This window comes from Emydura macquarii, unplaced genomic scaffold (assembly GCF_026122565.2).
Source record: "Emydura macquarii macquarii isolate MOO-44397 ecotype Brisbane River unplaced genomic scaffold, CSIRO-AGI_Emac_v2 contig_374, whole genome shotgun sequence".
NCBI lineage: Eukaryota > Metazoa > Chordata > Testudines > Chelidae > Emydura > Emydura macquarii.
This window is the reverse complement of record NW_027130511.1, coordinates 2,895,545-2,921,871: the sequence shown is the minus strand read 5'-3', so window position 1 is coordinate 2,921,871 and position 26,327 is coordinate 2,895,545. Positions and strand designations below refer to the sequence as shown.

The 26,327-nt window shown below is 43.5% G+C and overlaps 1 protein-coding gene across 2 annotated transcripts in view; it reads right to left on the bottom strand.

Moving 5' to 3' along the window:
• Positions 1 to 26,327, bottom strand: part of STON2 (stonin 2) — a 118,728-nt gene that overhangs the window by 72,023 nt on the left and 20,378 nt on the right. For both annotated transcript variants that reach the window (XM_067532297.1, XM_067532303.1), the window contains 2 exons: positions 13,031 to 13,242; positions 11,727 to 11,987 (listed from right to left, as the gene is read on the bottom strand). In XM_067532297.1, the coding sequence (XP_067388398.1) occupies positions 11,727 to 11,987; positions 13,031 to 13,118 (349 nt within the window). In that variant the 5' untranslated portion in view covers positions 13,119 to 13,242. The remainder of the gene's footprint in view (positions 1 to 11,726; positions 11,988 to 13,030; positions 13,243 to 26,327) is intronic.

Here is a 26,327-nt window from a genome sequence, read left to right as displayed (position 1 = left end):
TTATATACGCCTACTCTCCACTCCATTATCCAAGTCATTAATGAAAATATTGAATAGTACCAGACCCAGGACTGACCCCCTACAAACCCCACTAGATACGCCCTCCCAGTTTGACAATGAACCATGACCATGACATCTGCTACAATGAGAACAGCATCTGGATAACACCATGACTGGCACTTTATTAACATGTAGATAGAATTACATTAGCAGAAGGGAAATGGTGACTATCTGCCCTTTTTCTCTAGCCATAGAAGCCCACAACTATTCAAAAGATGCACTGAATCAGAGTATTGACCCTTCATAAACATAGCTCCCATTTCCTCAGATGCCAGAGGTATATAGTTATTTTTATAAAACCTATTGCGATTCAATTGGCTAACGTGTTTCATTAGAGCCTTCTGCTGGATGGAATCAGAATTGCTCAACTGTGTGTCACAGACCTTATACTTCTGCGAGCTAGAGGAGATTCTCCTGTAGCCCAAGCAACTGGGCTCTGTGATTTTGGCACAGGAGGATCCAATCCAAGTTCTATTCCTACTGATGCTGGTAAGTTCATATAGCACAATGCAGTTCCTACACAGCCATGGTTTTGTTATAAAGCAAATTTTATGTTATTTAATTAATTCTCCTTCACTCAAAAGCACCAGCTGGATTGGGCTAGTGCAGCATGAAAATTACACAGATTATAAAAAGAAAATTAAACTGACCAGATGATACAATCCAGAAATAGTCCATATTCCTGATCTGGTTCAGATGCAGCACCAGGTAGTAGAGGGATCGTAATCTCAGCTGATTGCACTAGATGTTTGATCATTTGGGGCCAAATGTTGTATCAATTTGCCAGATTTCAGTGTCAAATATTAGCCCCAGCCTAAACCCGATCTAGAGATGACTGCATCCTCATTAACTCATCTTTAGTGAAAACACAGTGTACATGTTTTGTTTTGTCCACAGTACTGTTAGAGCAGTAACAGCAACAAGAGACAGTCTTAATCTGAATCTGATTTATGGAGTATGGAGAATCTCCAAATTCATATAAACCTTGAGCTGTATCTGCAAGAGGTAATGAGAATGCGGGAAGAAACTTGACTCAAGGCATGGAGATTCATTAGCAAGGTACATAACTCTGAACATTAATGCTTATTTTTGTATTGCATGGGTAGCCATGCACTAACCTCTCTAAATCCTGTCCCTGCATATTTTGGACTTGGCAAAAAACCTGCTCTGAATTATCCAGGACATGATTCTCTTCTTTGGTTGTTCCAAAAGACATCATCCAGAATATGGAGGGGTATGCCCTCAAAATATTGTACATCCCTCCAGGGAGAGAGAAATACACAGAAGATGCATCGTTACTTACAACAGAACTAAGTACTTTGGCCTAGGCCAGCCCATCTTTCATAAATTCAGAAAGTTTTCTTTACTGCATTATAGACTCATTTCTTAATTAGGATCACTTGTTGCTTCTGATTTTAAAACTAATCTTCATCCACCTACTGCTTTTCAAGTTATTACATCTATATTTATCACACAGAGAAGCAAAACATAGTAGCATGTTGGCTATAACCCCTCATTGCTAATGTCTATGAGAAATGTAGGGTACCCTGATTCCTTAACTCAGGGATTTGTTGTGTAATCTCGGAACCAGAGATTATGACCTCATCCCATAGTATACATTCAACTCTCATTAGATTCCATTCATTTGCTGGCATATTGGAAGATAATGGCAAAGGATTATATCTATCTATCTATGTCTAGTCTCCAGAAGATTAGTCATAATAGGTTCACAGGGAAACAATCTCATAAAGGAAATACATCCTGAGGCATATAAACTATCCAAACTCTGCCCCAACCTCGCCATTTTAAGTTTGCATATATACCTTATGCATATCTGCACCATTTCCCTGTAGTGGGCAGACTCCAATCTACTCTTGTGTATGTAAGTCGACCTGTTGGACTGGGCTACTAAACTGGCACCTGACTGGATCGAGATCTGTAGTTGAGGAGCTAAAAGTCAGAAAGGAGGTCTATTCCCCAGTTGCACGTGATTTACTGACAAGCTTTGTGTTTAAGTTACATCATAACAAAATCATTGCAGTTGTGCTATCGCTAAATCTGCTTGGCTAATGGGTAGAGATGAACCCTTTTAAAATGGGAGGCTGCTCAGAAACGAAAGGTGACAAGTGTATGGTTCTAAGTTCTGTGAGTTCCCTCCCTTAGCAATTGTGTTAGATAGGACATGAAGTATCTAGAAAGCTGGACTTGGACAGACAGAATTGCTTTGACAGACACAATATTTTAGTCAGTCAGAGCAGACAGGCTGTTGGAAGCGGACTCTAAGTAGCAGGTACAACTGACAAGAAAGAAGCTTTGCTAAGTGTGGTTTGGATATTGATCTTAGAAAATGACTGATCATTTTATTAACATACCTTTGAGATAAAACAGTAAAAAAAAAAAAAAAAAAAGGACTCAGAGGTCTGAAACAAATTAACTTCAATTAATACAGAAAGATGCAACATTTAATCATTCAGGTACTGCAGTATTTTACAGAATCAGGACTTGTCTATACAGGGAAATAGACCAGAATAGTTACTGGGGAATAAGCTATTACACAATAGTGATTCTAGAATACTTCCCCATGTGAAGAAAGTGATTTTATTGCAGAATAATTACTCACTAATTACACTAATTATTCCAGAATAAAGCAATTTTTATTCCAGAATAGAGTTCCTACCTGGGGAGCTATTCCAGAATATCTCTTGCAAAATAGCTAATTCCTCTATAGCAAAAACAATGAGAGTCTTGTAGCACTTTAAAGACTAACAAATTTAATTTCTGCAGGCATAAGCTTTCGTGGGCTGTAACCCACTTCGTCAGATGTAAGGAATAGAAATCAGATAGGAGGTATGTATATACATCCGAGGGTAATCAATGGTTGTGAATAGGCCTCAACTACGCTAACTGAATGGACTTTGCTCATACGTACCTTCCCCATTGTTGTTCCTTACCCTTGGATGTGTGTGTATATATATATATATATATATATATATATATATATATATATACACACACACACACACACCTATCTGATTTCTATTCCTTACATCTGACGAAGTGGGTTACAGCCCATGAAAGCTTATGCCTGCAGAAATTAAATTTGTTAGTCTTTAAAGTGCTACAAGACTCTCGTTTTTGCTGTATACAGACTAACACGGCTACCCCTCTGGAATTCCTCTATAATTATACTTGTCAGTTTCCTCAGGCAGAAAAGCCCTTCCTCTAGTCCCTCATGATTAAAACTTAGAGTCCATCAAGGCATAAGTTATTTTAGTTAATGATCCACACTAAGTTAAACATCAAGTCAAATAACTACTATGTATTGATCTGAAAATACAAAACATGTTTAGCTTTTCACTTCAGAGGCTTCAGCTTGTTTTGACTTCTCTATAGACAATCCTGTTGCTCACACATCTTATAATCCCTGACACAGGGCTCCAAAATAAGCCAATCTTTCCTTGAAATCAAACGCTTGATGTCATGAGGTGTAAGGCTGAGATCTGTCCGCTGTGGGAATTCTCAGCAATTTGCTTCTGTGGTAAGGAAATTGCATTATAGGGGCAATTCTGTCATTTCATCCTGTATCATGCCTAGGGTACTGACAGTCCATTATTTCTGCAGTCAGAGACTTAGATTTTTTTCCTGTATTTACATTCTACCTTGGTTTCCCAAGGCACCTTTCTTAGTAAATTGAGTTGATTTTTTTTACAAGTTGTTAAAGAGGCTTATGGATTCATTCAGCTCTAATTTCTATGCTATGCTGAATTCAAGAATGCAGTTCATGGCAATAATATATATAACTGGGAACCTGATAGTTAAAGCCTGTTATGTGACAAATGTCATTGTTGTAGTTGTGGTTATTTACACATCACATCTCTGGGACAACAGTGTTGGGTGGTTCTATTGTTGTGCTTTTCCACTTCCTCAAGTACCACTTTAATGGGCTACGCTAGACTCATGAAAATGAAAAAAATCAAATGCTCCATTTCCACCAAAAGGAGGAAATGGGAAAAGGAAAACAACAGCATGTGTGTGTTAAAGACTTCTGTGGCGTTGCATAAAACTCACTGTCTTCCCAAGGAGAAATCCATCTGAGCTCTTGGGCATCTATAGATGGGTTAGAAAAAGCAAAAATATTTTAACAGCTAAAGATCACGAGTATTTGCCTGGTGTTGTGGCATGGCCAGATCGGTTCAGTAGGACATTATTTTGATAGTTCATCAAATAATGACAACCTTTATGATGAGGCTCACATTTGACTTTAGCAAAGCTTTTGATACTGTCTCTCACAGTATTCTTATCAGTAAGTTAAGGAAGTATGGGTTGGACGAATGGACTATAAAATGGATAGAGAACTGGCTAGAGCATAGGGCTCAACGAGTAGTGATCAATGGCTCCCCATGTCTAGCTGGCAACCGGTCACAAGCGGAGTGCCCCAGGGGTTGGTCCTGGGGCCGGTTTTGTTCAACATCTTCATTAATTATCTGGAGGATGGGGTAGATTGCACCCTCAGCAAGTTTGCGGACGACACTAAGCTGGGGGGAGTGGTAGATACCCTGCAAGGTAGGGATAGGATACAGAGTGACCTAAACAAACTGGAGGATTGGGCAAAATAAATCTAATGAGGTTCAACAAAGAAAAGTGCAGAGTCCTCCACTTAGGAAGGAAGAATCCCATGCACAGCTATAGACTGGGGACCGACGAGCTGGGCAGCAGCTCTGCAGAAAAGGACCTGGGGGTAACAGTGGATAAAAAGCTGGATATGAGTCAGCAGTGTGCCCTGGTTGTCAAGAAGGCTAATAGCATATTGGGCTGCATTAGGAGGGGCATTGCCAGCAGGTCACGGGAAGTGATTATTCCCCTCTATTCGGCATTGGTGAGGCCGCATTTAGAATATTGTGTCCAGTTTTGGGCCCCCCACTACAAAAAGGATGTGGACAAGTTGGAGAGAGTCCAGCGGAGGGCAACAAAAATGATTAGGGGGCTGGAGCACAAGATGTATGAGGAGAGGCTGAGGGAACTGGGCTTGTTTAGTCTGCAAAAGAGAAGAATGAGGGGGATTTCATAGCGGCCTTTAACTACCTGAAAGGGGGTTCCAGGGAGGATGGGGCTAGGCTGTTCTCGGTGGTGGCAGATGACAGAACAAGGAGCAACGGTCTCAAGTTGCAGGGCGGGAGGTCTAGGTTGGACATTAGGAAAAAGTTTTTCACTAGGAGGGTGGTGAAGCACTGGAATGGGTTACCTAGGGAGGTGGTGGAATCTCCATCCTTAGAGGTTTTTAAGCTGAGGCTTGACAAAGCCCTGGCTGGGATGATATAGCGGAGGTTAGTCCTGCTTTGAGCAGGGGGTTGGACTAGATGACCTCCTGAGGTCCCTTCCAACTCTAATATTCTATGATTCTATGTGCATCTTTCCTTTTCCTATTTCCATTTCCTCACCTCACATTTAAACTTCTCATTCTTGCCTTCAACACTCCTAATGACTCTGCCCTATTTGTACCATGAAGCCTCCTCTCTTCGACTCCCCTATGCATCTTCCGCACCATCACTGATGCCCCTCTCAATGACCATTTCTTTCTCCCACTCCAGTCTCTATGCACTTTCCCACCCTCAGACCTGTGCATGGGATGCCTTTGTGATGCTGGCTGGATTAGGGGGACCATTTATGATATTATTTAATATCAATATGTCAAAATTACAATAATTCATATGAGCTCTGCCATGTCGGGTACCATTAGAAATTTGCTAAGTATGATGATATTGTTTAAGTTCATGTGTCATATGTGTATTGGAAGTTATGGATATGTTTGATGTATCTGTATTTCAACTTGTGCTGTGTTTCTGCGTGACACCGCAGACAGGATGGCTGCAGCACTAGCCTGCTTAATGGCCCATTAAGGAAACTCACACAGATACAATGGGCCTAGGAAAAGAAGCCAGGGATACACCTGATGAGTCACTGGGACTTACTCATGTGACCCTGGACTCCATCTTATTCCTGTAAATTTCCCCAAGCAGCATGGCAAAGGCCAGGGACATAAAAGGCAGCTGTACCACATCCATTTTATCTTCAGTCAGTCTCTAGCCTTCAGTCTTCACCTACCTCTGGATCAACATCTCATCTACAACTGAAGCTGTGAAACAAAGGACTGAGACCCATCCAGGTATTGGATGTACACCAGAGGGACTATATAAGCCTGCAAACTCCACAATTCTACTGAAAACCTGATATATATGGACTTTCAAATCATTTGTGTATATCTGATTGCTTTAGTCATTTAACATTTCTCTTATAGTTTTCTTTTCTTTTATAATAATCCTTTAGTTTTAGTTACTAAAGGATTGGCTGGCAGCATGGTATTTTGGGTAAGATCCAAACTTATATTGATCTGGTAACATGGCTGACCTTTTGGGGTCAGGAGAACCTTTCTGGTAAAGAGCATAGAGTTTTAAATAATTTATCTCTTTACTGGACCTAGTGGCTGATTGGGAGCCAGAAACTGAAATGCAGTAAAAGGGGCTGCGTATATTTTTGTTTTAGCTTCTTGATAACCAGTGTGAGGAATCAGAAGCACTGTCTGACTTCAGTGTCACCTACCAGTGCTGTGAGAATCTGCTCTCCTTTTGCAGCCTGTCCTGCCCTTGGCATTTTTCAGGTGGTCTACCCTAGGCACGGATGGGTCACAGCCTTCCCCGCATGTCAAGCCCCCATCATAATTTCTTTTGAATCCCTCTTACAAATCCATTTCTTCCAGGACAGCCATAAAATGTGAGTTTAATAAGTGCTTTAAGTGCCAGCCTTTTAGACTGCAAGCACCTCAAGACAGGGACTCTCTCTGGGTAGACTTTACAGGGCCAAGCACATTGTCAGAGCTAAACAAATAAAAAATAACATTGTAGCATTGCAAAAATCTGTGAATGAGATAGCATTTCCCTTTCCTGTGGCCTGTGCTGACCTCGCCCTAAAGGTCCTTAAAATTCCATTTTGCAAGCTGTTCTCAAAACACATTTTCAGTCAGTCAACTGTGCAGCCACTTAAGTGCAGAAAAGAGATGGAATATTTTGTAACAGTGCCACAGTACAGATAAAACATGCTCAGGGTTTTAAGCCTGCAGGACACTGCTCCCAACAGCTGGTTACACAGGAAAGAGATTTCAAACAGCTCTCCCCTTCTCACACCAGTCTGGTTACTGACATTCTGCATTTAAGTCAGGGAAATTTCGGATACCCTCCCAAGCTGTAACCAGCCACTCACTATTGTTCCTATCTGGGCTGCTAGCTACAGGAAATTCTAATAATCTCTGTAGGATCTTCTAAAGGCATCATAAACACAGCTAAGAGTTGCATCAAACTCTACCTGTATTAGGACCTTGCCTTTCCATTCTGCCTGGAGCTGCCATTCCAACTAAGATATTACTGGATGGTGGTCACCCTGAAAAGTCACTGGCCATTCTACCACTCGTTTATTGAGGCTGGATCTACATAAAAAGATGTGACTTGCACAATAACCCACAGTGACATGACTGGAGCTCATCCTGACTTTTAGCAAAAGATAATCCACCGGGTTCCATCTTCCAAGAAATGTGCTGCCCTGTGTCTTGTCCCCACTCCAAGAGCTGCACTTCAGAGACTGCCAGCTGCAGCGTCCCGATTGCCTATGGTAAGACATGGAGAAGGGGACTGGGTCTAGCCCATGTTTAAGGGCTCTAAAAATCAGAACCACTGTCTTGAAGTGGAAGATGAATAGATGCACAAGGGCAATGTGCCCTCTTTGGATAGCTCCCCTTTAGAGGTGGGCTGCTGTCTGATGGACCAATTGCAGCTTCTGAATGGTCACCACAATCAAAGCAAGTTAGGGTATATTGTAGCAGTCCAGCATGGAAGTGACAAAAACATGGCTCACTTAGGCTAGGTCCACACACTGGAGGAAAGGGTGCAGTCTCCTGCCCAACTAAGATTAAAAGCAGGATCCAAGAGCAGCAATTAGCCGAGCAGGGATCCAAGGCTTTGCGCAGGAGTGACTGCTGAAGGACAAGTTCCCTGAGGAGGAGAAAGGTTGAGATCTTGTCAATTGCTCAAAATATTTTTAATATTCTTCGTTGCCCATCTGGATTCTCTACCACCATTTTGTCAGTGCAGTACTGGACTCCATGGAGAAGACACGAAATGCCAGGGCCCAGCAAGATTTCAAAGTCCTTTTTACCAGAGTACTCATTGCAGCCCAGCAAAGGGAAGCATCCTGAGAGATGGAGAGAACTAAGACTAGCAGACTCTCTTTTTCCTGCTAACTACCTTCTCTTGTGAAAAGCCAAATAGCTTGTGCTCCTCTAACAGGATGTGCTGGCTTGTAAAGCAGCCCATAGGCACAACACAGCCAGTTCCCAGCTTCACTCAGAACAGTAGAACTGCACCTCTCAGAATTCCCAGCATTGACGGGAGCTGTAGGAAGAGGGACAGGGCTGTACCAGGGCTTCATTTCCTCAGTAAGGGAGAGACGAGGAACTGCATTGCTTCTCCTAGCTCAGGGCACCTGGAGTAGAGAGTCCAGGAAGGAGCAGAAACCTGGGAATAGGCATAAGGGTAAGGAGCTCTCTCAGGAGGAAGTCTAGGTGATGCTGGCACAGAGCACAAAGATGGAAAGAGCTGGGGGAACGTAAGAAGTAGTCCTGGGGAAAGCAAAGCAGGGACAGTGTGAAGTTGGAGTGGAAGGCCTGGAGCTTTTGGTAGAGACAGGGCATGAGCTCTCTTCATGACTCAGCTACGCCACCTAGAAGTGGTGTGATTATACTCAAGGAAAACTTTGTGAGCCCCTGTAACTAAGGGGAAAAGGCTGAACGGACTCTGGAGAAAAGGACTAAGGTCTTGTCTGCACAGCACCGCAAAACACTCTAGAAGTGTGTGGTCTGTAGAGTGCACTAGAGTGCTGTGTTCTGACTACCCCAGGCAGACCCTGCTAGTGGGTACTAAAAGGTACCTAGTTTGCGTTAACATAGACCCATTTGAAATAGGACTAGGCTAATGTGAACTAGGTACCTTTCGCCAGCACGGTCTACACAGGGCAGCTAGAGCACAGAATATTAGAATGCTCTACATTTCACACCTCTCTAATGGACTGTACCATACCGTGTAGCAAAGCCCTAAGCGACTGAGTAAGTCTCTTCTTTCCCCTTCAGATGATTTAATCAGAAGCAGACAGGAGGCGCCGCTGTCAAAAATACAGACTTGGAAAGTGGCAGGGAGAAAGGCCACATGGGCTACAACAGCCACACAACTTTATACCTTTTATAGCGTCCTTCCTCCCACCCTCCACCCCACACACTTCAGAGGACTGTGTCACTTGATGTGAAGATTTTATATATTCAGAAGGCCAGAAGTCAATGAAGCTATGTCGACTGACACCAGCTAAGGAACTAGTCTAAAGGATTTAAATGCAGACTTTAAAAGAAATCAGTGAGAACCTATGACAAAAACAAAACACTTATCTCAGTTTTGCTTTGTTTCTGCTGCTTTGATGCTTCCTGAAACATTAAGCGCAGCACTAGGAAGGTAGCAATAAGCACTGATGGAAATTAGTTTGTCTTAGAGTTCTGCCAAGAACTGGCATATCATTTACTTCTGCTTTCTACATTGCTGGACTGCAAACACTATTGAAATTTTCTCCCTGGCACAGAGCCTCTAGATTAGTATTGACATAGGATCATATCTCCATTGCAGAGGATGGCAAGCCCTCTTTAAAACCAGTTCTAAAAGCATGCAACAACAGTCATGCCCAGCAGTTCCCTCTGCCCCAGAAAGCTAATGCCAGCACAGTCAAGCTTTTCTCTGCCTTTCATACTATACTGATTCAATGCTTGGCACATGAGTACTTGATTTGGGAAGAGTTGTGCAGAAACACAGAGTTCAGTGGTACAGACTACAGAACCAATGACACAGGCCCATGCTGAGTGCCAGAGATATCCTTCGCAGATCTCTATGCGCATGGCAACAGGAACAGCCAGATTCTCACACTGACAGCAGTTCCTTTCTGCCAAATCTGGGCAGGGATTCAGCAGCAGGTGCAACGTGGAAGTCACCTCTAAAACAAGGGATTAAAATCACATTGAAGCTTGGTTGCGCAAAAGCAGGTACCTTGGCCAATCAGTCCTGTCTACAAACAGTGGAGACGCGGAGGGAAAGAGGAGAGGAGTGTGCTCACATCCAGGGAATGGCAGAAAGACGACGATGTATCCCTCCTCACCTTGGGGAGGGGGATAGGCAGAACATGGTGTTTGGGGCAATGACATCTTGGTGCTGGACAAAGCTGTTTATTGCCCCTCGGCCAAGTAGGATGCTGGTTTCCAGAGCAACTGTGGAGATTTCCCTTTGCAGAGTAGGTGGGGATAAAGCACTTTACAGAAGGGAAGCCATGGAGTCAGGCGGAGATATGGTGGGGTGGGGGAAAGATGGGTGACACAGGGCTGCCCAACCTGAGCTGTGCGGGGTCACACTGAGTGATGGGGCAGTTTGAAATGAGAGTGTGTTTGCGGCTCATGTCCCAGCGTCATGTGGTGTGACGTGCAAGCTGCATTATGCTGACAGAGCTCTGTGGTGGAAACTTGTCCTAATTCTCCAGAGGGCTTATCTCCCCCGCTCTCCCAGCTCTGACATGGGGCATACCACAGGGTTATCACCCCTTCTTGAAAGACAGGAAACCTCCTTTCACTGTTCCCCAAGCTCTCTCTACCCACACATTGTCCATTTATGGGCTTGTTCTCTGCTGCCTCCCACTCTCCAATGGACTGAACTCTCCACCCTACCTGGCTTGGCAGAGCAGTCTGAGATAGGTAAGTGGGAGAAAACGTCCCACCCCAAATCTTGGATCTTGAAGCAATGTTAAGGTGGACAAGTCCTAGATTTTTCTGAGTCAGCACTAAAAACGTGGCCATTTATGCCCCCTTCTCAACAGCATTCAGACAGTTCATAACAGGAGCATAATGATCTACATGAGCAGCCATCTCACCTTGACACTGTCTAGGAAAGGAACAATTAGCAGAGGCAATACAGAGATTGGGATGACGCATCAGGGAAAATACAAAGCAGCAGCCCCATGACGAAGGGAAGGGTGGACATCTAGGTTACCAACATGAATGTGGCTCAAAATTTGTCAGATAGCTGTTTGGTGGCCTGCTGTACATGAGTTGGTACAGTCTTATATTACATTTCCCAGCGGACAGGTATCCTTATGCTAAAACCATCACTGCCATTCTCCTCACCCTTTCCTTCCCCCCCACTCCTCCACCCCGACCCCAGCCACCTTGGAAGACTCAACAGAGAAGCCAAGGATTGGATGGACTATGGAGATTTAATTTACCCTTCTACCCTTCACTCTTTTTTCCCCTCATCTTTTATCCCGCTGTTGATAAACCCACAGGCGAATCTCAGCTCAACCCTGACCTATCACGTCTCAAATGTCTAGTTTCTCTCCCAAAGAACAGAGAATGGAGTTGTTACAGAAGTAAGGGGCACAGATGAGCTATAGGCCCTGTTTGAAACTGTGTTGAATCTCAGCTGCGACTGGCACAGGCTCAGCTAGAGAGAGCTGAGTGAAGGGTAAGTCTGCTATTTGCACAGACCCTTGCTACCATCTGCTGTATTATTGTATTGGACCTTTGCACGATGCTCCCCCACCTGTTTGTGCGTGAGCTGGTAAAGTGCTGGTCCATGGCACATCTTCGAACTGAACCCAGGTACTGATAGATGAAGGCAGATCAGATTTGAGACACATGTGGTTCCCAAGCAGAGATACTGATGCAGAGTCCACCCCAGGCTTCTCCTCGGCATCAGTCAGCTCAGTGTGTGAGAGGTCTTGAAACTCTCCATCCACATTACGGTTATCTTCTGAGGAGGTGTCAGAGGAGGAAAACCTTTCCAGCGGTTCTTCGGTGTCACCTAAAGTAGGGACAAAACATACAGAAATGTCAGTGCCAGATTCTGCACTGAAGCATGAAAGCTTACAGGCGATGGGGTTGGTGGCTGGGAAAGGAGAAGATGCTGGCTGGTTGTGGTTGACCTTAGATTCTCTGCAAGGGTCAACATTGACCACCTAACACAATTTTAAAGGCATTAAACCCTGTCTACACTAGTGCTTAAAAACGAGTTAGCTAACACATTTTTAAATGCTACTTATTTTCCTGCACTAAACAGGGCCGGTATGTGCATGAACAAGGGGACACAGCATAGTGTCAATTTGTTGGCTATCTATTAATGGAGGCCTTGAAAGAAGCAAAGCTTCTGCCATCTGAACAGCCTTCTATCTCACTCCAGCTCACTTCCATACTCATCTTAAAAGCCAATTGTCTCCTCTGAAATAACCCTTTATAAATAACAATATAAGCAGAGAGAAATAAAAAATGTTCACTGTATTAGCTATAGCAACAAACATTTGGAGGCCCATTTTTGTAGGAAAGGAATTATATGTCACTTCTACTGACAGCATTTCTGATTGCTAATGATGCTTTAGCTTCTACTCTTGGACCTGAGGGTTCATGCTAATCAACATGAGAGAGAGATTTAGTGCAGCTGCCATTCGTTTATTATTTCCTATAAAGGCCTGTATTATTTCCTATAAAGCCCCTGCTGAAACTGTCACTAACTGTAGGTGAACAGCCTTCACACCCCTTTTAATCTCACACTGGGCCTTATTCTGCCCTTAGTTATAATAGGTGAAACTTCCCATGTGGTTAGTGGGAACTGTGTAATGGGGGCAGAACTGGGCCCCATGAAAGGGGCATTTATAAAACATTTCTCTCAATGCATAGCATTTGATATTTTTACCCAGATCTTTCCATTATGCAGGAGAAGTAGAAGGTAACTCTGCCTCCTCTGTTCCCACTTGGAAGGCAGGTCTCATGAGACCAAACCTGTGTCAATAGATGGGCCAGCTTAAATTTAAAAAGTTTTAAAGGGTTATAAAGCAATCTGAGGGAGCTTACCCTGCGAAGTAACTGGAAGGAGCAGCTCATCATTGAAGGAGACCCACTCTGACTGGTGGGAAGCAATGACACTTGCCAACGACGTCATGTTCGAAACACTCTGCTCATCTTCACCCAGTGCTTGTGGGAAATGCTCAGGGCAGTCAATGCCAGTCAGTGGAGAGCAGCATCTCCCTGGTGTTTCATGGCTCTTTCCTTTCACCTTACAAATTCTGTTAAGAGTCAAGAAAAGGTGTAATTATGTCCCTCTAATTTAAAAAAAACCCTAAAGAAATTAATTGAAAAAATAAGCCCCAACATGTTAATAATAAAGGACACTAACAGATTTCACAAACTACATAGACAGTTCCACCAAAATGCAGCCACCTCTGGGGATCAGAATACTAGGATCAGAACACTACCTATTCTGTGTGTGGAGGAGAAATAAGTTTGGCCAACAGCATTGTGACAAACCCCTATTCTTAAAAAAGAAGCAGCATGGGATCTATAAAGAGTGCTGTATGTGATTTCATTTTTTAAAAAAGGTTCTCATTTTAAAACAGTCACAGTGGACTGGAGCCTTCAACTTGTACAGCATTTTCATCCAAAGGGCTTCAAGTGTCACATCACATCTGTGTATTATCTTTGTTTTCCAGAGGTGTGTGAATTCACTCCCTAACTGTCTTAGGTTTTTAATGCAGCTCTTGTTTCTGTGGCACTGTGGAAATATGGATAAGCATAAACTTAGCTTGGTTTCTCAACTGATTTAATATGGTTTCCTAGATGACTGGTAAAGCTGCAGTGGCGCATGAGGTTTGGGATCCTGACTCTGTCTACATAAGCCTTGTAAATCACCCTGATGCTGATGCCGATGCCATGGAAATGCTTGGTAGAAATCAGGAAGTCTCCTGTTTATAAAACCTAGGGCAACCAATCAGGAAACAAAGTCAACACCATGTGACCTAGATGACTAGTAATATGACACAAATAGTGAATACTCACAGCAACAACTTTGTGATCAAACATCGATTAAAATTTGTTTGAACAAAACGATTCATTTGGACATACTGATAACAAGAAGCAAATATATAAACGAGTCACCCAATTGTAGATAATTTAAAAAGGGGAGGGGGAAATGGCTAAGGTTGTCATATAAATGATGCAACAAATAACCTGCCCGGCTCTAATTGCAGCCAATACATTTGAAACATTGCTTTTTTCCATATTCCACAGAAGTCCTGGTGTTTTAAGGATATGTCACCCAACTTCTCACCCCTCATCTTGTGCGTGCTCAAAGTCTTTATGTTACCTACCCATATACTCAGGAACAACTCCAGCAGAGCTCTGCTAAATTTGGATAACCCTTGCTGAAAGTCAAATAAAATAGACTGTGGTTTTTTTGCCTGCTCAAGGTAATATAATTTACCATCACTGTGAAATGCAAAATAGTGCAGCTGATGGGGTGGGAGAGAATGGAAGGAATATTATGCCCTAGAAATTCCTCAAAATACCAATGGGCCCAAGCCACAAATCCAAATATTTCCCAAAAGTTCTGGCCTGATCTCCAATATACTGCACTGAAACAAAGACAGCCATTACTCATTATACCTATCGTATATGTTTTTTAATTCTGCTATAATATTTGCAATATATCCAGATCTTAAATATCCTACAGCTTCTAGTACCACAAAGAGGCCATATAGCATTCCTCATGGTTGAGAAGAGACAGAATTGAGTTATAATGAATATTAAATGGATTTTTAAAAATTCTGTCCATCTTAGGGTATCACATGGCCTCCATCACCAAAGAATATGAGCACCTTACAGTCTTTAATGCAATTATCCTCACAACACCCTGGTTAGGTAGGGTCCTATCCTCATTTTACAGATGAGGAACTTTGGCACACAGAGATGAGGTGACTTCCACAGACTTTGGGAGTGACCCTGGGTAAGAGGAGGATCCCCATGCACCAGGCTTGTAAGGCCACTCACTCAAATTTTGCCTGGCCAGCCTGCCAGTCATCATGACGGAGGAGTGGCTGAGCTAAGACTGACTGATGCTGAGGCCCCACGCACCAAGCCATCATGCCTGGTGGAGGGAGCTGAGCCCAGCCAGCCTTGCAGGACAGGAGCTGCCAAGATGCTGTGCACAGTGTATTTATTTAGTGCTTATTACATCAACGTGTCTATATTGTGAGTAAGAAATCTTAGTAAGCCAGATGTTTTTTGCCCTAAAGCTACTTACTGGGTCATGACAGGTTATCAAGGTTTAACAATGGGCCCTGAGCCTAACAAGGTTCAGAACCACTGCTCCAAATCTAATTTTTGTTCTGGGTTAGTATAGTATCTAGCACAGTAGGCTTCTACATGCTACAATAAACACACACACACAAATAAATACATAAATAAATAAAATGCTAATTCCATTTTTATCCAGTTCAGTTCCACAAGGGCATTTCCCCAGCCAAAGCTAGGTCAGCAAATAAGGGCTGTATGGAAGAGCTGAAAATTCAGGACAGTAACCTTTCAGCCACAGAAAGGCCAGCCGAGTTCCTGGTCACGGTGGAAATGGATGGACTCAAGCTTATTGCCTACCTGCGGCAGGCTGAAAACAGGCCGTTATAAGAAAAGTCAACACAAAACATAAGGATTCCCACAAAAGTAGCATGGCTCCCTGCAGCCAGAGTCTTCATTGGTAATGATAGCTTTCAGTGCTCTCCTATGGCACAGCAAGGTTGCTCCTCTTTCAACTCAACTCCCACAACATACAATCCATCCACACCCTCTCTTTCCTTATGCAGTTCCCTCTCTCCTGACAGGGAAACAGCTGCAGCTGAGCTCAGATCTATTTCCCCTCAACACCAGTGGCACGGTATTTGCATTCTCGCAGTGAGGGCAGACACCTCTTGCCCCCTCTTCCCGCCAACCCCACAATTTCTTATGAGAAACTGTAGACAGCGCTAAACAAAGAGGTCAACTGTTGGGGTGTGTGTGGAAATCAGATGTTTAGGGTCACAGGGGCTCTGGTTTCCCTCCCAGAGAGGGAGGGAGGGACGGAGAGGATGACTGATATTTTGCTTTCCCCATCTGACCTGCTAAGCTGTTTGCTTTTGGCTTGTTTAAATATCTGTAACTGGAGTCTTTCTAAATAACAGAACACTGACCTCTCCCTATTCTCACCCAGAAAGTCCTGAAGGAACCCTGAAATGACAGGAAATGAACAAACAAAAAACAAACAATTTATCTGGCTTTTAGTACACTTGGAGCCAACGAGAACACATTTTTCAAATGTCCAAGGAAGATCTTTGGAAGGAGGCAGGAAGATTAGTTTATCATGGATTTTCTCAGCAGTCCCTCCCTGTTGTGTACATACACTCACACACGCACGCACACACATGCACTGAAGAAGGTTGCAGTTTTACAGTGCTATGCTGGTGGCTTGCCTTTTTCGTTCCTGAGTTTTTCTGTAGTTCCCCATTGCTGCACTGCCGCAGCACCCCTCAAACAATTCTCAAATCTGAAACAGAGGGATGATCTGTATCCAAGATCTGTGGTTCTGGTGGTCAAATGAGAAATCCCTAAGAAAGAGATATAAAGCAGAGTGGCCTCGTGAATTGTTAAGTCAGGGGCTCTGCATTTGGAAAGCTGTAGAAGCTGCCACTGCACCTTAAAACAGATGGCAAGAAACTAGCAGTTTCTGGGAGGGAATCTTTACAGTGTACTGAAAGGCCATGAAATGCACCACTGGGCACATGTTCCAGTTATAGGGTTCTGCTGCTGTTGGGACTTTCTGCACCAGTTCCTAGTTTGTTTGGTAAATGACAGAGACACTGCTGCTTTGTTATTCTGGCTAATGCCATTGATTTCTCTGGGGAAAAAAAAGATCTAACTATTTGAAAGTCAGATTGAATGGACTAACATCTGGGGGCTTCCTGGTTTGGAGGTGATCTGTGGATGTGGAGTATGTCTGTGGTGGGGAGATAAAGATGAAAAGATAAGAGTTTTGGACTCTTGCCAGAAATGTAAAGGCTGCTCCAGACAATACAGGCTGCTGAATGAAACACTTGCTCCCTTTGATCAATGCCCATCGCTTCGAATTATGAGGCATGGGTGGGTGATCATCCCTGTACTTGGAAAAGATCACCCAGCATTGCCTTTACCACAATCCTTCCGCACCGGAGAAGCCTCCTTTAAAAAAAGAGCCATGAGTAGAGGAGCCCTTAAGTAGCATGGTTCCAATGGAGCCATGCATCCAGCTAGCACGGAGGTGCTGGAGGCCCCAGGACAGAGCCTGTCCATATGTCTTGGGGATCCACTTGGTTTGGAGGTAGAATCACCACCCATTTTTCAGGAGGGCAAACACTCCTCCCCCTGAAATGATGAAGGAGATACTCTGCAAGGGAATCTTTGCACTTTCCTCCCCCACCCCAGAACTCTTCCCCAGATATTTCTCTGGAAAGGGATCCGGTGGGTCTAGGAGTGGTAGAGGAATAAATTAATCCTAGCTATCCCTCATGGACTCTGATTAAAGCACGATGGCTATTTCATACAGCCCTAGTAATAAGAGACAGAGACACACCTTTTAGCACAACTAGTTCCCTAGACAATGCGAGTTCATTCCCTACATGTATTTAGGGAATAAGTGGAAATGCTTGCGGGTTTTGTTATTTGATGAGAGGAAAAAGACATTCCAGGCATGGATCCCCATGCCATCTAACCTGTACTCAACAGAAATGGCCTAGCTTGGCTGAGAGTTGCTATTTAGAATTCTTTACTTGGGCTTCTCCCACTAGGTCCCAAATCAATGAACTCTGGGGTAGTGGAGACAGAATCTATTGTATCACATGCAAAATCAAATCAGATAAGCCTGTTTCATTGTCACCTGCACTGTATACTTAAAAAAGACAGATGCAGTCAGGTAGTTTAGGATTTAAACTTAGTTTTTCAAGCTTAATATTAATAGCAAGGTTTTTGTTAAAATTAAAAACAAAATAATTGTAAATGTACTTTCTTACATGGGGGCCTGTGCTGCAGAGTACCTACAATCTGTAAAATGGCATTAAAATACACACAAAAAATCTTAATCATTCTCCTGCATTGATGGAAACCGTAATGCCAGGGCTTTGAGTTAGTGTAGGAGAACCAGAAAGTGAAACTGATTAGAAACTGAAAGGTAAACTGACTAGGTAAATTTCTCTGTCTCAAGATGAGTGAAGTTCAAAAAAAGTAAACAAACCACAGTAATAGTAGCAGTAGTAAAAAAGGGAATTGGATTCTGACCTTCTTTTTGCAATAATAATCCAAAATCACACCAGTGATGATTCCAGGAAAAACGCATCATTTTTATCTTGACTATATCCCCTTAATAAACCTTTGCAGATGACACAGTTCTAATTGTGTGAACTGTACAGCGGTAGCTCCCTCGGCCAATTCTCCAAGTGAGCATGAGCTCCTTCCTCCTTGGCCTGCAGATGGAGCCAGCAACCAGCGGAACACATCATTTCCTCCTGAATAATAAATAAGCTCTATGCTGGAAATTTACACTAAAAATTAAATACAATCCCCCCTAACTGCATCAACTGAGCAAGACAAAAATGTTGCAATGGGGCATGAAACAGAAATTGGAAGTAATAAAGTTTGAGAGAAATCAAGAAAAATGGAGCTAGAGGTTCTGATTATTATTTATCCTGTGGTAGCACTCAAAGGCTCTGTTCAGGCCTCATTGCACTAGGCACATACAAATGCCTAGGAAGACACCGTCCCTGATCTGAAGAGTTTAAAATCTAAATCTACTTGTGATACATGTAGCATAGGGGAAAAGAATACAATAATATGTACAATTGTTCTAAATGTTGTATTCATGATTTATTGTTTTAATAAAATACACTTAATTACAGCCAACTGTCCCTCATCCAATTGCTGATCAGACCAATTCTTCAGGGCACTTTCTAGCCTTACCCATTCTTCAATTCGTGTGTACATTGCATTGTTACATGAATTTCCCTACTCTGAGCCCTGGCCTTAGAGGTACAATCTCCATTCAGAGTACATAAGTCCCATCAGTGAAAGCAAGTGATGTGCAGGGAAGATGTAAGGCACAACGTGAACAGAACTGAAATCATTTGCAAAACTCCCACTGACTTCATGGGATCCGGAGCAGGCTGTAATTGCTACCTAGCTAACAACAGGACTAAGAATGTTGTAGCATCTTTAAATGGCTGCACAAACATGCGTTAATCCTCCCAACACCTAGCTGAGGTAGGCCAATTTGGTTATACTCATATAGGAGAAGTGACTTGTCCAACATCACACAGTAAGTCAGTTGCAGAGCCAGCATTAGAGTTCTGGGGTTTCTGATTCTCAGTACTGTACTTATTCCTCTAGACCACAGAAAAATCTTTTCAATTAAACCTCACATGGAAGCTCTCAGAATCTTTCCATCCTACTGAGTGATAGTAAGATAAGATTCTTCAGGTGACACATGGATAAGAGAGTGATATGTAAGTGTTTCCCTCAGGGAAACCCATGTCAAAACGAAGATAAAAAAGAACAACTATTATTCCCCAACCCATAACATTACGACTATCTGCCACTGAAACTCCTCTATTTCAGATAAGAGATGCAGCCAAAGGGTCTCTCCAGAAAACAATATCAGTGATATTTAGAAGGACCAGGAGGCGAGAACCTGTCTCCATAGGCCTCTGGCAAGACTGAAAACTGTGTTCAGTTGGGGGATGCCTCATTACTAAAGAGAAGCACATTAGATAGTGTTCAGAAGGCTGGAGATGTTGACAGAGGAGGATAGTTTGTAGCCCCCATCCTGTATTTCTTATGCTCCCAAAACTCAATGAGCAAGGACTTCAACTGGGCCTTAAAAGAAGCAACGCTACACGGAAGAAGCAGGGGAGAATAAACAGTCCACAAATATTTGAAGGGTGTAAGCTCCAAGGATGGGGACAAATTATTTTGGGTGATTCAAAGGGGTATAACTAGGTCTAATGGAATAAAACTAATGGAAAATATAGAATGAATATCAGGACAAATAATTCCAGACAGTGAGATGTGTTCTGCTCCTAGGCTCCCCAGGGAAGTGGCAGAAACATGTTTGAGACATTTAAAGTGTGATTCTGCTCTGCAAACCTTTCTGTAAGAATGACTCGGGGGGGAGGGGGAGTGTTCGTGTTTATTGCTTCTGAGTGTGCATTCCAACTCTGTTACATAAATACATTACAAGTGAAAAGGATTATTTTTCTACCTGCCAGCTTTGCAGACTCAACCTGAGCTAGGTTCTATCTTGCTCAAGAATTGCCACCAGTAATCAGACTCCGTAGGCCAAATGCTGCCCTCACTTTTCAGAGTAGCACCATGCTTTAGAACTAGACTGGCCAAAACACTAGAAGAAATACATTAGGGAACAATCCTGTATTGATGGGGGTGTGTGTGTGGGTTTGGTTGGGGGGGTGGGAGGGGGAGAATGAACTAAGTTATTTAACCGCTCATTTCTGTGAGCAATAACTTCACCATGCCAGAAATTGGGGGGGGGAATAAAAATAAAACAGCAGCTTGTTGGTATATACTAAGGTTAGTCCACAGACAACACCTATGTAAGGTTCTGAATGCTACAGGCCTAAATTAACTTTGAAGCCTTTGTACAGACAAACTAGGCAAATTGCTGTTCTGCCTGAAAATTTTGTGGTTCATGACAAGTTAATAGTAGGCAACCAGCAGTCTGAATACACTGACAGAATGAGGTGTTGTTAGTAACCTCCACTTATCAAAGGACAGGAGGCATATTTGTATCTGCCACTTCCTTGTTCTCTCAAGGCCACCATGAGCCACAATTCTACATCTGTTTCCAGAGCCAAGACTTCCAGATATCATTGTTACAAGCTGCACAAATGTTCCCTGCCCTTCATCCACTTTGGATTGAGAGGGTCTAACTTGTCCTGCTACAGGATGAAATCACTGTAGAGCTGGGAGTCGATTACTACATGTCAGGACACGCATTGGTAAACTGCAAACAGCTCTATTATCTGGGAAGGCAGCTGGTTTTACAAAACGGATTGCTTGGAGACTTTCCTATAAAACGTTAGGAAAAACAAAGTTAAAAGACATCAAGGGCCTAATTTTTCAAAAGCAGCCTCTAGCTGAATACCTGAATTTCACAGAATCATATAATCTAGTCCAGTCTCCTGCACTTATGGCAGGACCAAGAATTATCTGGACCATCCTTGACAGGTGTTTGTCCAACTTGCTCTTAAAAATCTCCAATGATGGAGATTCCATAATCTCCCTAGGCAATTTATTCCAGTGCTTAACTACCCTGAAGTTAGGAAATTTTTCCTAATGTCCAACCTTTGCTGCAATTTTAGCCCATTGATTCTTGTCCTAGTCTCAGAGGTTAAACAAGAACAATTTTTCTCCCTCCTCCTTGTAACAACCTTTTATGTACCTGAAAACTTATGTTCCCCCTCAGTCTTCCCTTCTCCAGACTAAACAAACCCAGTTTTTTCAGTCTTCCATCATAGGTCATGTTTTCTAGACCTTTAATCATTTTTGTTGCTCTTCTCTGGACTTTCTCCAATTTGTCCACATCTTTCCTGAAATGTGGAGCCCTGAACTGGACACACTACTCCAGCTGAGGCCTAATCAGTGTGGAGTAGAAGAGAAAAATTACATCTTGTGTCTTGCTTACAACACTCCTTCTAATACATCTCAGAATTATGTTTGCTTTTTGCAACAATGTTACACTGTTGACTCATATTTAGCTTGAGATCCACTACAATCCCAGAACCCTTTCTGCGGTACTCCTTCCTAGACAGTCATTTCCCATTTTGTATGTGTGCAACTGATTGTTCCTTCCTAAATGGAGTACTTTGCATTTGTCCTTATTGAATTTCATCTTACTTACTTCAGACTATTTCTCCAGTTTGTCCAGATAATTTTGAATTTTAATCCTATCCTCCAAAGCACTTGCAACCCCTCCCAGCTTGGTATCATCCGCAAACTTTATAAACGTTCTCTCTATGCCATTATCTAAATTATTGATGAAGATATTGAACAGAACTGGACCCTTCCAACTTAACTGTGAACCACTGAGAACTACTCTCTGGGAACAGTTTTCTAGACAGTTATGTACCCACATTATAGTAGCTCTACCTAGGTTGTATTTTCCTAGTTTGTTTATGAGAAGGTCATGCGAGACAGTATCAAAAGCCTTACTAAAGTCAAGATATACCACATCTACCACTTCCCCCTTATCCACAAGGCTTGTTACCCTGTCAAAGAAAGCTATCAGATTGGTTTAATATGATTTGTTCTTGACAAATCCATGCATTGATTGCTTAATTATTTGCTCCACTATCTTTCTGGGTACTGAAGTTAAGCTGACTGGTCTGTAATTCCCTGGGTTGTCCTTATTTCCCTTTTTATAGATTGGCACTATATTTGCCCTTTTCCAGTCCTCTGGAATCTCTCCCGTCTTCCAACTTTTTGAAGATAATCACTAATGGCTCAGATATCTCCTCAGTGAGCTCCTTGAGTCTTCTGGGATGTACTTCATCAGGCCCTGGTGACTTGAAGACATCTAACTTGTTTAAGTAATTTTTAACTTGTTCTTTCCCTATTTTAGCTTCATATCCTACCTCATTTTCACTGGCATTCACTATGTTAGTCGTCCAATTGCTACTAACCTTTTCAGTGAAAATTGAAACAAAAATGTCATTTTGCACGTCTGCCATTTCTTCATTTTGTTATTGGTTTCCCCACCTCACTGAGTAACAGGCCAACCTTGTCCTTGCTCTTCCATGTGCTACTAATGTAGAATGTTTTCTTGTTACCCTTTATGTCTCTAGCTAGTTCAATCTTGTTTTGTGCCTTGGCCTTTCTAATTTTTTTCCTATATACTTGTGTTGTTTATATTCATCCTTTGTAATTTGGCCTAGTTTCTACTTTTTGTAGGACTCTTTTTTGAGTTTCAGATCATTGAAGATCTCCTGGATAAGCCAGGCTGGTCTCTTGCCATACTTCCTATCTTTCCTATGCAGTGGGATAGTTTGCTTTTGTGCCTTTAATAATGTCTCTCTGAAAAACTGACAACTTTCTTGAACCATTTTCCCCTTAGACTTGCTGTGTTTGGGCATCTGTTTTTTGGAAAACCCCAAAATAGATTATTAGGTCTCTGCAAACGCTGAAAATTTTACATCCTGTGACATAGGGTACATCTACAGAGCACCTGTGGCTGTGAGTCTCAGAGCCAGTTCAGCCAACACAGACCAGCTGCGAGCCCAAGCTCCAGCCCACCTGAGTGTCTATACTGCTATTTTTAGCCCCATAGTGTGAGCCCCAGTCAATTGACCTGGGCTCTGAGACTCACAGCTGCGTGAGGGTGGGGGCACTTTTCAGTGTAAATGTACTCTAACAATTAAAGTCTGCATGAAGTGAAGGTGAGCTTTAAAGATTTAAAGTCATACTCAGACAAACTTAACTGGATTTATTCCATTTGCTAAACCCTACTGAAGCTAAATCTATACTTTGTTTGCCCTCATGGTGATTATCAAGGTCTCTCTCCCGTTTAACATGCTACCTTCTTTCCCCTGATCTAGTTGGTGAGGTAAGAAGACTATACACGATGTACCATAATTACCACAGAACTGTCTGGATGTCAGACACTAGATGGTGGCATCATTAAATAAAATTGGCGGGAGGAGAATGCAGATCAGAAAGCATGAAGTGTCTGTATGCTCACGAATTTCTTAGTAACCAGCAGTAATAAGACAGGAAGCAGGAAAATGAACATGTTGGGTTCATGAACGTTTGCCAGAATGTGGCTGTTAAAGAGAGATGCATCTTTTTAGTCTAAAATTTCGCTGCTTTTCTAACTAAAATGCAGTGCTGCTGTCAGCCATTCTGGCACTGCATTTACATCTCAAAAGAAACTACTGCCTTTGGTTCTTTTTAAGCTAGGCTTAAGTGTAAGGGTTGCCTCTGCAGCTGAAATATCGACTCCATTAGCAAATAGGGAAGACAGCATAATTCCTCCCACCCCCCAAGACCGGCTTCAATGACACCAGAGGTGACACATTGGGGGGAGAGGAAGGGACGGTACGTGACGTCACATCCCCCACCCCCACCCCCAGATTTCTGCAAGCACTGAGCTGCCCTTGCAGGGCTCAGAGCAAACTGACCCCATGGCCCCACAGCGAGCCCGTGGCTGCAATGGCTGGGCACCCCGTGAAATGCTCCTCCCCCTCCAGCTCCTGGCTCTTCACCACAGCTCAACAGGCAGCTCCCAGGCTTGCTCTGCTTGGCCTGGTGGGGAGGGCAAAGGGGCTCTGGCCTTCTCACGCTGCACTCCTTCTTCCCCCTTGGCCCCTTTCCCTGGCAGTTAGGCCTGGGCAGGGAACGGAGAGGGTGGGACGGAATTTCTCCTGCTGGGTGAGTGGCCTCTTTGCAGCATTATGGCTTCCTGAGAGAGCCCGGCTGGGGAGGCAGTGGGGGGAGCCCCGCGCAGCCGGTAACCCTGGCAGAGCGGGGAGAACGCAGCAGCCCCGGGCCAGGCACAGGGCAGGGGGCTGCTGGGGAAGGCACTGGAAGCAGGTTCCCTGTGCTCAGCCCGAGTTAGGGGCATTGTCTGTGCTCTTCCCCCCTCTGAGGTGTCTGCGAGGGCATGGGAGCTCCAGGGAGAAACTGGGATTTCCCCGTCTGGGGCCTAGGCTAGCTTTGTGGCATGTGCTCCCTGCTCCTGCAGCCCCAGCCCCCAGGAGCTGCTGGAATTGGCTGCCCTGGTCCAGGAAGGTGGAACTGGAGGGTTCCTGCACCCACAGGCAACATGTGGAGCTGTCATGAGCTCTGCCCCCCAAATTTTAAATTGCAGCCCTCCCCCCCCCCCCAACAATTGTGTTGCCTCTGAATTACACAAGCCAAATCAGGAGGTGTATCTTTTGAATACTGGTAAAGTTTATGCTATTGTTATGGTGGGGGACAGGAGCTGCTTTAGTTATAGGCAAACAAGGCAGCTGCCTAGGGTGGCAGATTTGGCCCAACTACCATCCCCCATCATAACAGAGGGGCGGCCAGGCCACATGAGTGAATGGCAGTGACCTGCCCACAGGATTACACCACCACTCAAATTTGGCTTGATTGCCTCTCTGCCATGATGGAGGGGCAGCCAAGCCAAATCTGCTACCCTAGGCCTATGAGGAGGGGAAGGCACACTGAAGTTTTGCCTATGGCGCAGTGTCTGGAGCAGCTCTTTTGCTGGAGGTTAAGTTAAACTTCACTGAAGCTAGAGGGTGTAACCGTTGCCCTTCATGCAGGGTAAATGTAAGAAGCAGTTAAGTTCCTTTTGGAGTAAGATAGCTAAAGCAATAGGAGCCACCACCTAAAACATGGGCCCTAGACAAGGTCAGTCAGGAGCAGAGCTATGTGGGTGGAGGAGCTTCACTAGGAGATGAATGAAAACAGAGGTCTGGGTATTGTTTTGGTGGTGTTGTGTGTAAGCAGATGAAGCAGACTGTAAGGGACTGGGACATAGGCAGTCTGGCCTAGCAGTCACAGCTGGGCTGGGATCCACACATCATAGAATCATTGAAAATCAGGGTTGGAAGGAACCCAGCAGGAGGATGTCTTTTAGTTCCCTGAGGGATGCTAGAGCCCAGCTGTGAAGCATCCAGGGTGCTAGCAAATGCCACTTGGTGCTAGAGCTCAGGGGTCAGTATCCCTTATACATTAAGGTTCATCTCATGATTTCAGCCACAAGTGAAAGAGCTTGGTGTTGTTGGTCCTGATCTTTGGCTGTTCAGTGGGTGGTGCAGCAAGAGCATGCTGGTAAGCATTGCATCAATCTTTACTTTTAAAATAATACTATTAAATTTTGCCCATGGTCTGAAAGATCAGTATGTGTCAGAAGATGAAATGAATAAAAACAACAGAGGAGGGTACGTTGGTTAATTGCTGACATCACAAAGCATATTGCTGAAATAGACAATTGCAGTTCAGAAGAGGACCAGAAGTGAAGTAGTAAGGTGCACTCACAGAAGGGTGTAGGCCTTGGTTATATGGGTTGTTGCAGGTCACAGAAAGACAAGTATAGGAGAAGCCTCTGATGACCACCTGTCTTATGCTTGGCTCAAGCCAAGCGCTATGAAAGTTCTCCATGTACATGCACAATCACACAGCACCCACAACACCTTCTAAAACTCAAACCCCCATGCTTCTTGCAGGGGCAAGGGGAAATTCCAGTTTTCAAACAAGATCCAAGACTGTGACTTCATATTTTAAAATTCCACATTTTGAGAATACAGAAAAAGCCAACTGC